The sequence below is a fragment of the Carcharhinus amblyrhynchos genome, chromosome 30 (genome assembly GCF_965287045.1).
Source record: "Carcharhinus amblyrhynchos chromosome 30, sCarAmb.v2.hapA, whole genome shotgun sequence".
NCBI classification, from domain to species: domain Eukaryota; kingdom Metazoa; phylum Chordata; class Chondrichthyes; order Carcharhiniformes; family Carcharhinidae; genus Carcharhinus; species Carcharhinus amblyrhynchos.
Window position 1 is genome coordinate 5,678,848 of NC_137353.1, and position 12,580 is coordinate 5,691,427.

The following is a 12,580-nucleotide window of genomic DNA, read 5'->3' on the forward strand; positions in this document are numbered from 1 at the left end:
TATCTTAACTATTATTTTTCCAATCTTTAAAAAAAAACCTGGACAATTTGATTTCAAGCAACTCCTATTAATTCCAATTCTTTTCCTCCAACCATCAAATCTTTTTGAATGGGCCTACCTTGCATTATGTTGATCTTTCTCTGCACCCTAGCTATGAGTGTAGCACTACATTCTGCACTCTATCGTATCCTTCTCCATGAACGGTATGCTTTGTTTGCATAGTGCGCAAGAAACAATACTTTTCACTGTATACATGTGACAATAATAAATCAAATCAAAATCAAAAATTCAAACCCCGCCCCAGCAGGGAGTCTGTCCTGAGTCTGCTGGTTTGGAGACACTGTACCTATACTAGTTGCCTTTCTGAATCAATCCAACTAGCCAACTACAGACCAATGCTACTTATGTTATGCTCTACAGTCCAGACTGCCTGCTTGCAGAAGGATTGTGCAATGGAAGTAGTGAACACTGCGATCAGCTGATTAAAACATGCCTCCTGCGATGTGCACTGTATCAAATGGGCACGACAGACTGAATACTGACATATGCAATATTTCAACCGCACATAATAAACTGATCATCTACCACCACAGTCTCGACACATCGTATGTACCAACCTTCTTTGGAGAGAACACGCCGTAGGAGTCGGCATAAAGATCACATGGCCTTGGTTTCAAAATCTAAGCAACATGGTGTGTCAGGCAGCAGAAATGCCAAAGTAAAAAGTGACAGAAAAGCATTGAGTGAAAGGAGACACACAAGGAAGACACTGCAACAAAATGGGTACAAGTGAAGGGAGCGTGAATTGTCAGCAACACAAAGGAGCTAGTGTGGGAAGGGATTAGACTGCACAGAACTTACAACAACTGAAATAAATCTATTTGGAGTTCATGAGACTTGAAACAGTATCACTGTGATAATGTCACGTACTTCCTGAGTGTTCTATCTTCCAGCAATTGAATCCTCTAAAGTTAAAGCCACACGATGAGAACAACACTATGACTTACACAATGACTCAGTACTAACAAAATCATAATCTATTCTGTTCCAATACACGGAGTTTACTTCAAATAGATACCAACATTGAACTCAAGCTTCAATGTAGAAGTGTGTCATACAGTCTGCAATTAGAATCCTCAATGATAAATTTAATACATTTCCATCAGTTAATCAGGAAATCTATATTGGATGATGCACATCGCTTACTCACCACTTACAGAATGTTCGTGTCTAAGCCCCTTTTCATTTATTAAAAATCCTTTTGTTTTCTTTTTATAGAATCCCTACAGTGCAGAAGAAGCTATTTAGCCCATCAAGTCTGCACTAACACTCTAATGGAATACCTTGCTTGCACACTTTCCCCCACCCTATCCCTGAAACTTCACAAATTTACTGTAACTAACCCACCTCATCGGCACACCTTTGAAGTGTGGGAGGAAACTGGAGCACCCGGCGGAAACCCACGCACACACAGGGAGAACGGACAGACTCCACATATATAGGTTTACTCGCAGAAGCCACATTCTTGCAAAGCCACAAGAAGTGTCAATGTAACCTCAGGAATTTACTCAGGAGTAGATTTGGTTACATCTCCTGTGATGTATGTTGTTTTGAATGGGAATGACTCCATAATAAAAACTACTTCCTTACACCTCTATAACAGTCCAATTCAGTCTCTGGGTCAGCACATCTGCTGCTGAAACCTGCATCCTTGCCTCTCGTCACCTTTAGACTATTGCTCTCCAGATCAGCCTCCCATCATCCACCCAACACAAACCTCAGCTCATTGAAAACTTTGCTGCCCGTCTCCTAATCCTGACTGAGTTCTTTCCACCATCTGTGCTCGCTGACAGTCATGGGATGCCAGTTAAGCCAAGCCTTGACTTTTAAAATTCTGAACCTCGTTTTGAAATGCTCGCAGTGGTCCTCTCACCCCCTCCCCAACTCTTATCATCTTCCCCCCGCCCAACGACCTTCCCAAATACTTGCACCCATTTCCAACTCTAACCCGCCCCCTCCCCAAGCATCACCAATTTTGAATGTTGCACCAATTGCTTCAAAACATAATCTCCTTAAATTTCACACACTAATGAGACTGCAAAGATGTGCGGGTTAGGTTGATTGAGCGGCACAGTGGCCCAGTGGTTAGCATTGCTGCCTCACAGCTCCAGGGATCTGGGTTCGATTCCTGGCTTGGATCACTGTCTGTGTGGAGTTTGCACGTTCCCCCGTGTCTGTGTAAGTTTCCTCCAGATACTCTGGTTTCGTCCCACAGTCCAAAATGTGCAGGTTAGGCTGATTGACCATGCTAAATTGCCCATAGTATCTTGGGATATGTAGAATATAGGGATTGGCGGGTTAAATGTGTGGGGTTGTGGGGATAGGGTCTGGGGTGGGATTGTTGTCAGTGTAGACTCAATGGGCCGAATAGCCTCATTCTGCACTGTAGGGTTTCTATGATTTTATGGTCTCTATTGTAAATTGACCCTTATTATCAGGGGGATTAGCTGGGTAAATACGTGGGGTTATGGGGAAAAGGCCTGGGTGGAATTGCCGTTGGTGCAGGCTCAATGGGCCAAATGGCTGCCTTCTGCACTATAGGGATTCTATGATTCTAACTGAGCAATGAGGAAGGAAGAAACAGCAAAACAATCTAATTTTCCTCTGTTGATTATCTGTTCTGCAAAACGATGACACTAATGCCACAGATAATTTTGAAACAGCCATCGGTTCGCTTGGTGGCCAGAAGTAAATTGAGATTTTAAAAAGGCCCAAGTGCTCTCTCATCATCTTCTACTGAAGGAGAAGTTGAAATGAGAGAACCAGAGTTCTGTGCTCTGAAAAATAAACCTGGCCACTTCTGGCACATTGTCATTGTGATTACACACTCCAAAAAGTGAAAATCATTATAACAAGGGTGACTATGCTCACATTCCTTTGTGTCAGTTATGCCAAATTACTACAGTCAAGGGAATGCTTCACACTACAGGAGTTAATCTCTCACTACCCAAACTTGGCAGCAAATAGAATAGCTGTCTTCAGGTTCAACGTTGCAGATAGCGATGAAGTTTGTCAGAGAATACAACAGGATATACAGCAGCCGGAATATTGGGAAGGGAAATGATAGATAGAATTTAACACAGACAAATCCAAGGTAATCCAATTCGGATGGGGGCTATAAAATAAATGGCAGAACTCTCAGGAACAGAGACGCATACAAAGATCTGGGAGTACAGGTCCTTAAAAGTGGCAGCACAGGTGGAAAAGGTGATGAAAAAAAGCATATGACATCTTTGCTTTCATCAGCCAGGGCATTGAGTATAACAGTTGTATAAAACACACAACTGACCACTTCCCATTGAACAAGCCTCCAGTCACACGCCGCATTGATGAGGCCCATTGATGATTCCCCCATGGCCTTCATGGCCCTGATAACAAAACCCAACATTCCCAATGATACGCAACACTAATTGAGCTGGAATCCAAACTCTTTGGTGTCCGTGTAGCTGGTGAGAAATCACAGGGCTCAAGGCACAGGAGAATGGGTAACGTCACTGGACAAGCATTACATCAGAAACCAATTATTTACTAATTTCAAATTTAACCATGGTAGGATTTGAACCCTGCTCCCCAGAGCATTATGCAGAGTCTCTGGATTACTAGTCCAGCAACAATATCAAAACACCACTGCCTCCCCTCATTTGTAGCTGTCTGTTTATCTAAATACACGAGAAGAGAAGGCAAACTGTGGCGCTTTGCCTGAGCTTACATACTCAACAAAACTCTTTCACGAGAGGCATTATCACAATGAGAGTTTCACCACTATTAACTTCAGCCTCAGGACTCATGAACTGAGGGTGATAAACCAACCTTTTTAGGAGTAAACATTTCATCTGATTCAAACAAGTCAGACGAGGTCTGGTTTTGAATCTGAACAGGATGCGATGGTAGGAAAACAGGAACAAAGTTTAAAGTTGAAGAACATGAAAATGACAAATAATTAAACAGCTTTACACTGGTGTGCACATAAATGGCTCAAGTACTATCTTTAAACCCAGCATAATAACAGTTTTAATGAAAATAATGATGCTAACTACTATTTTTATATTTCCACACCAATTCGTTTCACAACAGTGTGGAAAATATCATTCCCTAATAGTTGATAAAATGGTTAAAATATCCTGCACAACTTACCCACCTAAAATTTAGACATGTAAAAGTCACTAGAATGACGGATTATTAGCAGCAGAACAGGCGCTGAAGCACTCTCAATATGGGAAGGAAATTATATTGCACATTTGAATTTTAAATCAAATACAGAATCAAAAACAAAATTTGAAATTTCTGCCAATCTTTCTCATACCACATTGACTGAATAGTTGCAGCATAACCATTTAATTTATACAGCGGCACTCAAGTGTTGAATGCTCAAACTGTACATTTTGGGTTTGTTTTATTCAAAATAGTGCAGTCTTGCACCAAGACTGTGGAAATACCCAAGTAGCAGCAATTCAGTAAACAATCTGTTCTGGTGTTGTACAAAGTTATGACATAGTGTGTGCAGTTCTGGAGTCCACATTTTTGGAGGGATCTGGAGTTCACATTAGAGGAGGGATGCGATAGCGGTGGAAAAAGGTGGAAGAGGAGATTTACCAGCATGTTGCCTGGGCTGGAGAATTTTAATTATGAAGAGAGATCGGGTAGACTGGGCCTGTTTTCCTTGGAGCAGAACAGACTGAGTGGGACGTGGTTGAGGTGTATATAATCATGAAGGGCATAGAGCAGACAGGAAAAAACTTTCCCCCATACGGAGGACTCAATGACTAGGGGGAAGGGGGGTAGAATTAAGGTCAGGAACAGGAAGTTTATAGGGGGTGTGAGGGATTTGACTGGGGGGGGCGGTTTGGAAGGGAGGTAGAATTAAGGTCAGGGACAAGAGGTTTATAGGGGAAAATGAGGGATTACTTTCTCGCCCACAGAGCAGTGGGAGTCTGGAATTCACTGCCTGAAAGGCTGATGGAGGCAGAGACCCTCAAACATTTAAGAAGTATTTAGATGTGCATTTGTGATGCCAAGGCAATCAAGACTGTGGGCCAAGTGCTGGAAAATAGGATTAGAATAATTAGGTGGTTTATCTTTAACTAGTGTAGACATGATGGGCCAAAGGGCCTTTTCTGGGCCGTTTACCCCTGTGATTTTTAGAGAACAAACTTCAAACATGGTAAAAGCAACCCACGAAACAAATGGATGCTTATGAAGGTATCTGACAAACAAGACAACCAGATCAGATAATCCATGGAATAATAGAAAGAAGCTTAGAGTATTTTGGCAGTGTTATATAATCTGTTCTACTGCTGGGCAAAATGATGACGCACTATAGCATGGAAATAGCCTTCAGTTTGGGTTGGCGGCCAAAAGTAAACTGAGCTTTTAAAAAGGCCGCAGAGTACTCTTTATCATTTTACATGTCAAGATTGCAAAGGAAAGAAGAGAAAAAGCCAAATCTGTGGCACATTGTGGTTGGGATTACATACATAATTGTATACAACCAACGAATGGCACAGTGGTTAGCACTGCTGCCTCTCAGCGCCAGCTACCTGTATTCGATTCCTGGCTTGGGTCACTGTCTATGCAGAGACTGCACATTCTCCCCGTGTCTGTGTGGGTTTCCTCCAGACGCTCCGGTTTCCTCCCAGTCTGAAAGACGTGCTAGTTAGGTGGATTGGCCATGCTAAATTCTTCCTTAGTGTGCCCGAACAGGCACGGGGAGCATGGCGACTGGGTGGATTATCACAGTAACTTCATTGCAATGCTAATGTAAGCCTACTTGTGACATTAACAAAATAAACTGTAAACAAGTACAACTCTAATATCCAGTAAGAATTTTTGACAAGTTTAGTTCTGGCCAGTGCACACCAGTGCAGGATTAAAACACAAAATGCACAGTACGAATGAAATGAGAGATGTAACCATTGCAAGTTGACGAGTGGCAGAGAAAACAAAGCTGTGAATGCTTAGAAAAATAGCAGCTTTAGGAAAAACTATAAAGCAAAATAGTTACGAGGGAAGTACCCAATGCAATTGTATGAAATAATCACGTGATTAACTTTGCTACACACTTGCCAGTGCTTTGGTTCTACAAACCGAGATTGCGCCACACGAGAAGGGGATCTACCTTTTTCGGAGAGAATACTCCCAACGTGCCTCCGTCTTCCCGTATCGCAACTCCCATTTCAGCCAGAAGGGCCTCCCTAGAATTAGAGAAATGTCATTCCAATCAGCCTCTAATGAATGGTTTCAGCTCAGCCTCACAAACAGCCCCGATTATGGTGTCACAACAAACGAGAAGCATCAGTGCAGTGAATGAAAACAACCAGGGAGCTTTTCAAAGCAGAGAAAGCGTTCGAGGCTCGTTCACAGAGCACAGGAAGGCTTCACTTTCTGATGAAAAATCATCAACCTTTTCAGCTACGCACTTAGTTTTATAACTCCGGCATTCAGAACATAGAATCATAGAACCCCCACAGTACAGAAGGTGGCCATTTGGCCCATCAATTCTGTGCTGACCCCAATCCCATCCAGGCCCTATCCTCGTAACCCCATAAATTCACCTTGCTAATCCCCCTGACATTAAGGGGCTATTTAGCATGGCCACTGCACATAACCAGCATGTCTTTTGAACTATGGGAGCAAATCAGAGCACCCAGAAGAAACCCACACCGACAACGGGAGAAAGTGCAAACACCACACAGACAGTGACCCAAGGCTGGAATTAAACCTAGGTCCCTGGCACTGTGAGACAGCAGTGCTAACCACTGTGCTGCTCCATGTAACAAAAGAATGGATAATGGAGTGGGAACTTCAGAAAGGGCAGTACAGTGGCACAGTGGTGGTTAGCACTGCTGCCTCACAGCGCCAGGGGGCCGGGTTCAATTCCAGCCTTATTCACTGTCTGTGTGGAGTCTGCATGTTCACCCTGTGTCTGCACGGGTTTCCTCCAGGTGCTCCAGTTTCCTCCCACAGTCTGAAAGATGAGCAAGATCAGTGGATTGGCCAAATTAAATTGCTCCTTAGAGTCAGGGAGAGGGGTAAGGTAAATACATGGGGTTACGGGGATGCGACCTTGGTGGGATTGTTGTTGGTGTAAGCTCAATGGGCTGAATGGCCTCTTTCTGCACTGTAGGGACTCTAAGGTTTAAGAGAAAACATTTTTAAAGAGCCATTATACATCTGTACACGCAATGCTCCATAAAAAAAAAGGAAATCAGGCTGGATTTACTGCAAGAAAAACAGAAAATGCTTGAAAATCTCAGCAGATCTGTGGAGAGAGAATGGAGCCAATGTTTTGGCTGACCTTTAGCTGGATTAACTGCAGTCACGGAAACATACAACGTATCTGTACATTTCACAATGAAACATGTATCACAAAAGGTTTTAGGTACATTTTGTAATAACATAGTAACTGCAGCAATTAAATCATTGAAAAAAGCTTTTCTCCCAGAGGGTGCTTGGAGTCTGGAACAAGTTCCCTGGGAGGGTGGTGGAGACAGACAGGTTTGATCAAGGTATCCAAAAGGGAACTGGATCGCTATCTGAAAAGAAGTAACGTGTGACGTTGCAGGGATTAAGACAGGGGACTGGGACTAAGTAAAATGTTCTTTCAGAAAGCCAGTGCAGACATGATGGGCTGAATGGCCTCCTCCTGCACTGCAAAGATTCTGTGACTGCAGCGATAGCAGGTACTTCTGTTGCAAGAAAATTCAGGGTTCGATTAATATTCTTTTCAATAAAGTGGCTGAAATGTTTGCCCATTGACTATTTTCCAAATGGGGAAAGGCTTCAGAAATCTGAAGCACAAAGAGACTCGGGAGTCACTGTTCAGGACTGTTAAGGTTAACATGCAGGTTCAGTCGGAAGTTAGGAAGGCAAATTCAATGTTAGCATTCATATTGAGAGGGCTAGAATACAAGAGCAGGGATGTACTGCTGAGGCTGTATAAGGCTCTGGTCAGACCCAATTTGGAATATTGCGAGCAGTTTGGGCCCCGCACTTAAGGAAGGATGTACTGGCCTTGGGTCCAGAAGGGGTTCACAAGAATGATCCCAGGGATGAAGGGTTTGTCACATGACGAGCTGTTGCGGAGTCTGGGTCTGTAGTCGATGGAGTTTAGAAGGATGAGGGGGGATCTGATTGAAACTTACACAATACCGAGAGGTTGAGATAGAGTGGATGTGTAGAGGATGTTTCCACTAGTGGGAGAGACTAGAACTTGAGGGCACAACCTCAGAGTGAAGGGATGCTCTTTTAAAACTGAGATGAGGAGGAATTTCTTCAGCCAGAGGTTGGTGAATCTGTGGAACTCTTTGCCACAGAAAGGGCTGTGGAGGCCAGGTCATTGAGAGTCTTTAAGACTGAGATAGATAGGTTCTTGTTCAATAAGGGGATCGAGGGTTACGGGGAGAAGGCAGGAGAATGGAGATGAGAAGCATGTCAGCCAGGATTGAAAAGCAGAGCAGACACAATGGATCAAATGGCCTAATTCTGCTCCTATAGCTTATGGTCACTGAAGACAGCGTCATATTTAAAGAAACTGTTCTCTATACAAAGCATCACCAGCTGATATAAAGTTGCAGGTCATTTCCCAGACTATCAGATAAAAGATGACAGCTTCAGTGATGCTGAGGATACAAGAATATGACATAAGCAACACTCTGATTGAAGAATAGCTTTTATTTCTAAATGACACCTTCTTGTGAAATTCAATTATAAATAATCATTAAATGCAGCCGCATAATAAAGGGAGCATTATTTTGTGTTGATTGGTGGTTGTTTGGTAATGATAGTGACTTCATTTCATTTGTACAGGAACACAAAATGAAAGAAAGCTTCTAAACATCAATTCAGAGTCAGTACAACAAATTATCTCATTCATGTATCAAGGTGGGGTGCGGCAGATGGTTAGCATTGCTGCCTCACAGCGCCAGGGACGCAGGTTCGAGTCAGGCTTTTTGAGTTACTCTCTCTGTGGAGTTTGCACATTCTCCCTGTGTCCATGTGAGTTTTTGCCGAGTGCTCCGGTTTCCTCCCACAATCTGAAAGACGCGTGGGTTAAGTGAATTGGCCGTGTAAATAGTGTCGGGGAGATTAGAAGGGTAAAATGGGCTTATGGGGATAGGACTTGGGTGGGATTGTTATTAGTGCAGGTTTGATGGGCTGAGTGGCCTCCTTCTGCACTGTAGGGATTCTACAATTCTAAGATACTTGGACCGATGTCTCAGTCAAACAGAATGACGCTGAAGTTGAACGACCTTGCACAGAACAGGTTAGCAAAGCGAAATTATACTTTGCAGCGCATCAGATGTACATTATATCAAATAAAGGAACAATTAATTTTTAAACTTTAGAAGATTATAAATTTTTAAGATCTTTTTTCTTGCATATCCCAAAATACAGAGAAAGGCCACCTACCATGGTGAAAGCACATTTTTATGTTAAAATCAAATATTTATGAAAATAGGACAAAAATTGGTTTTAAACCACAGAAAATCGTAGGTTTAGTATTTATGGAAGCAGAGTAGCTGAATTCAACATGTTCTACAGGATTAACAACAACATCGTACTTTTTTATTTTTGCGGAGTGGCTTTTAAGTAAAGTTTGGAACATGGAAAACACCCTGACCTCTCCATCCTAATGGCTTCAGTTTTCCGAAGCTTCTCCTCCCAGGTCTCATTCAGTTCAGCGATGATCTTTTCCGATTCCTGCAAACAGAAAGTTGTGTGTTTAAAACTCGCCATCCAACAGTTCCACCTGTTGTTCCAAGTTTTGTTAAGTTGTAATAGATCCAATTACCAAATCTGTCACAGAAGACTGGAAATAACCCAAGGAATTTCCTGGAAGGTGAACGCCACTGATTCACATTTTCAGCACACGAAATACACAAATAAAATTGTGTTTTCTTTATTCAAAGTACCCTCATCATAACTTTATTTTTAAAATGAATGCTTATTGGTCATATATCTAAAAACTAGGAAGAATGGCTCCTGTTCTGTCCAAGACTGCAAGAAACTACAAAGAGCCATGAATGTAGCCCAATCCACAACGCAAACCAGCCTCCCATCCACGGACACTGTCTATATTTCCTGCTGCCTTGGCAAAGCAGCCAGCATAATTAAGGACCCTATGCAGCCAGACATTCTCTCTTCCATCAGGAAAGAGAGACAAAGTCTGAAGTTACGTACCAACCAACTCAAGAACAGCTTCTTCCCTGCTGCCATCAGACTTTTGAATGAACTTACCTTACATTAAGCTGATCTTTCTCTACATCCTAGCTATGACTGTAACATTACATTCTGCACCCTCTCCTTTCCTTCTCTATGAACAGTATGTTCTGTATGTATAGTGTGTAAGAAACAATACTTTTCACTGTATACTAAATAGATGACAATAATAAATCAAATCAAAAATCATTGTATCATAGAATCTACAGTTCATAACAAGGCCATCTGGCCCATCGAGCCTGCACCGACAACAATCCCACCCTATCCCTGTAACCCCAAGTATTTACCTTTCTAATCCCTCTGACACTAAGGGCAATTTATCATTAATGCTCCACCTAACTTGCATATCTTTGGAGCGTGGGAGGAAACCGACAGAGGAAACCCACGCAGACATGAGGAGAATGTGCAAACTCCACCTGATGCCGGAATTGAACCCGGGTCTCTGGAGTGTCACTTGAAATGGGCACTGTTAGGGGATACAGTTAACAATTGCATATTAGTAACTCCATATATTTTATGCTGTGGATGGGCATCTTTTTATTACAAAATTAAATTGGAATCTACACATGTATAGCATTTAAACATTTTTTTCTAGTAAGTGGGTAACAAGATTTATACTGAAAACAATCACCCAAGAGGAACACAGGAACAGGAGTAAAGTAGACCACTTACACACTGTCCTGCCATTCAGTGAGATTGTGATTGATCTGCAGCCTATTCCAATGACTTGCTTAGATTTTTATTTTAATATTGTCAAGCAGGTTTATGGGCTGTAAAGTACTGAGTACAGGCTGTAAATTACTGCTGTCTCTTGGTCTCCCTATTTAAGGGAGGATGTAAGTGCATTGGAAGCAGTCCAGAGAAGGTTTACAGGTGGATTGGCTTACGAGGGAAGGTTGGACAGGCTAGGCTGGAGTTTAAAAGGGTAAGAGACAATTTTATTTTAATTTGTTCATGGGGTGTGAGCGACACTGCTGGGTCAGCATTTATTGCCCATCCCTAATTGCCCTTGAACTGAGCGCCTGTTAGGCCATTTCAGAGGGTATTTCAGAGTCAATCACATTGCTGTGGGTCTGGAGTCATGCATAGGTAAGGACGGCAGGTTTCCTTCCTCAAAGGGCACTAATGAGCCAAGATGGGTTTTTCCAACATTCGATAATTGTTTCACAGTCATCATTAGATTTTTAATTCCAGATATTGTTATTGCATTCAAATTTCAATGTACAAAAACAGAAAATGCTGGAAAATCTCAGCAGGTCTGACAGCATCTGTGGAGAGACAATAGGGCCAATGTTTTGAATCTGGATGACTCTTCAGAGCATCCATAGTATTTTGCCTTTATTTCAACATTGCCTGGCTGGGTTTTGAACCCAGGTCCCCAGAACATTACTCTGGGTCTCTGGACGACTCTTTGAACCTGGGTGCCTGGTCTCCAATGACAATATCACTGCTCCGCTGCATCCCCTAACTCAGTTGAAACGTAGAAGATCCTGATGGGTCTTGACAGGGTGAATGTAGAGAGGATGTTTCCTCTCATGGGAGAATCTAGAACTAGCAGTCATTTTAAAAACAAAGGGTTGCCCATTTAAGACAGAGTGAGGTGAAATGTTTTCTCGGAGGGTAGTCAGTTACCAGAACTTTCTTCCTCAAAAGGCAGCAGAAACAACGTCTTTGAATATTTTTAAGGCAGAGCTAAATAGATTCATGATTAGCAGGTGGGTGAAAGGTTTGATTTGATTTATTATTGTCACATATATTAACATACAGTGAAAAGCATTGTTTCTTGCATGCTATATAGATAAACATACCATTCATAAAGAAGGAAAAGAGTGCACAATGTAGCATTACAGTCATAGCTAGGGTGTAGAGAAAGATCAACTTAGTGCGGGGTAAGTCCATTCAAAAGTCTGACAGCAGCAGGGAAGAAACTATTCTTGAGTCGGTTGGTACATGACCTGAGTTTTGTATCTTTTCCCTGAAGGAAGAAGGTGGAAGAGAGAATGCCCAGGATGCATGGGGTCCTTAATTATGTTGGCAGCTTTGCTGAGGCAGCGGGAAGTGTAGACAGAGTCAATGGGTGGGAGGCTGGATGGATTGGCCTACACTGTAGGTCATTAGGGAAGACAGGAATATGGAGTTGAGGTTTCATTCAGACCAGCCTTAACCTTATGGAATGGAGGGGCAGGCTGAAGGGGCCTAATCTTGCTTCTTATTCATATGTTCGTAAGTGCTTATAGACACCTGGTGATCATGAAAAGCATTACTTCAATGTGAGTTTTTCTTTCTTTATTGAAGATGTTGA

At 42.4% G+C, this 12,580-nt stretch overlaps 1 protein-coding gene across 21 annotated transcripts in view; it reads right to left on the reverse strand.

Moving 5' to 3' along the window:
- The window catches only part of kif1b (kinesin family member 1B), a 223,871-nt gene that overhangs the window by 108,039 nt on the left and 103,252 nt on the right, over nucleotides 1-12,580 (reverse strand). For 12 of the 21 annotated variants that reach the window (XM_080215363.1, XM_080215361.1, XM_080215368.1 and 9 more), the window contains 2 exons: nucleotides 9,680-9,759; nucleotides 6,176-6,251 (listed from right to left, as the gene is read on the reverse strand). In XM_080215363.1, coding sequence (XP_080071489.1) covers nucleotides 6,176-6,251; nucleotides 9,680-9,759 — 156 coding nt within the window. Of the gene's footprint in view, nucleotides 1-617; nucleotides 681-3,870; nucleotides 3,931-6,175; nucleotides 6,252-9,679; nucleotides 9,760-12,580 lie in introns of all 21 variants that reach the window. The other 9 variants (XM_080215347.1, XM_080215350.1, XM_080215351.1 and 6 more) reach the window with 1 other exon arrangement.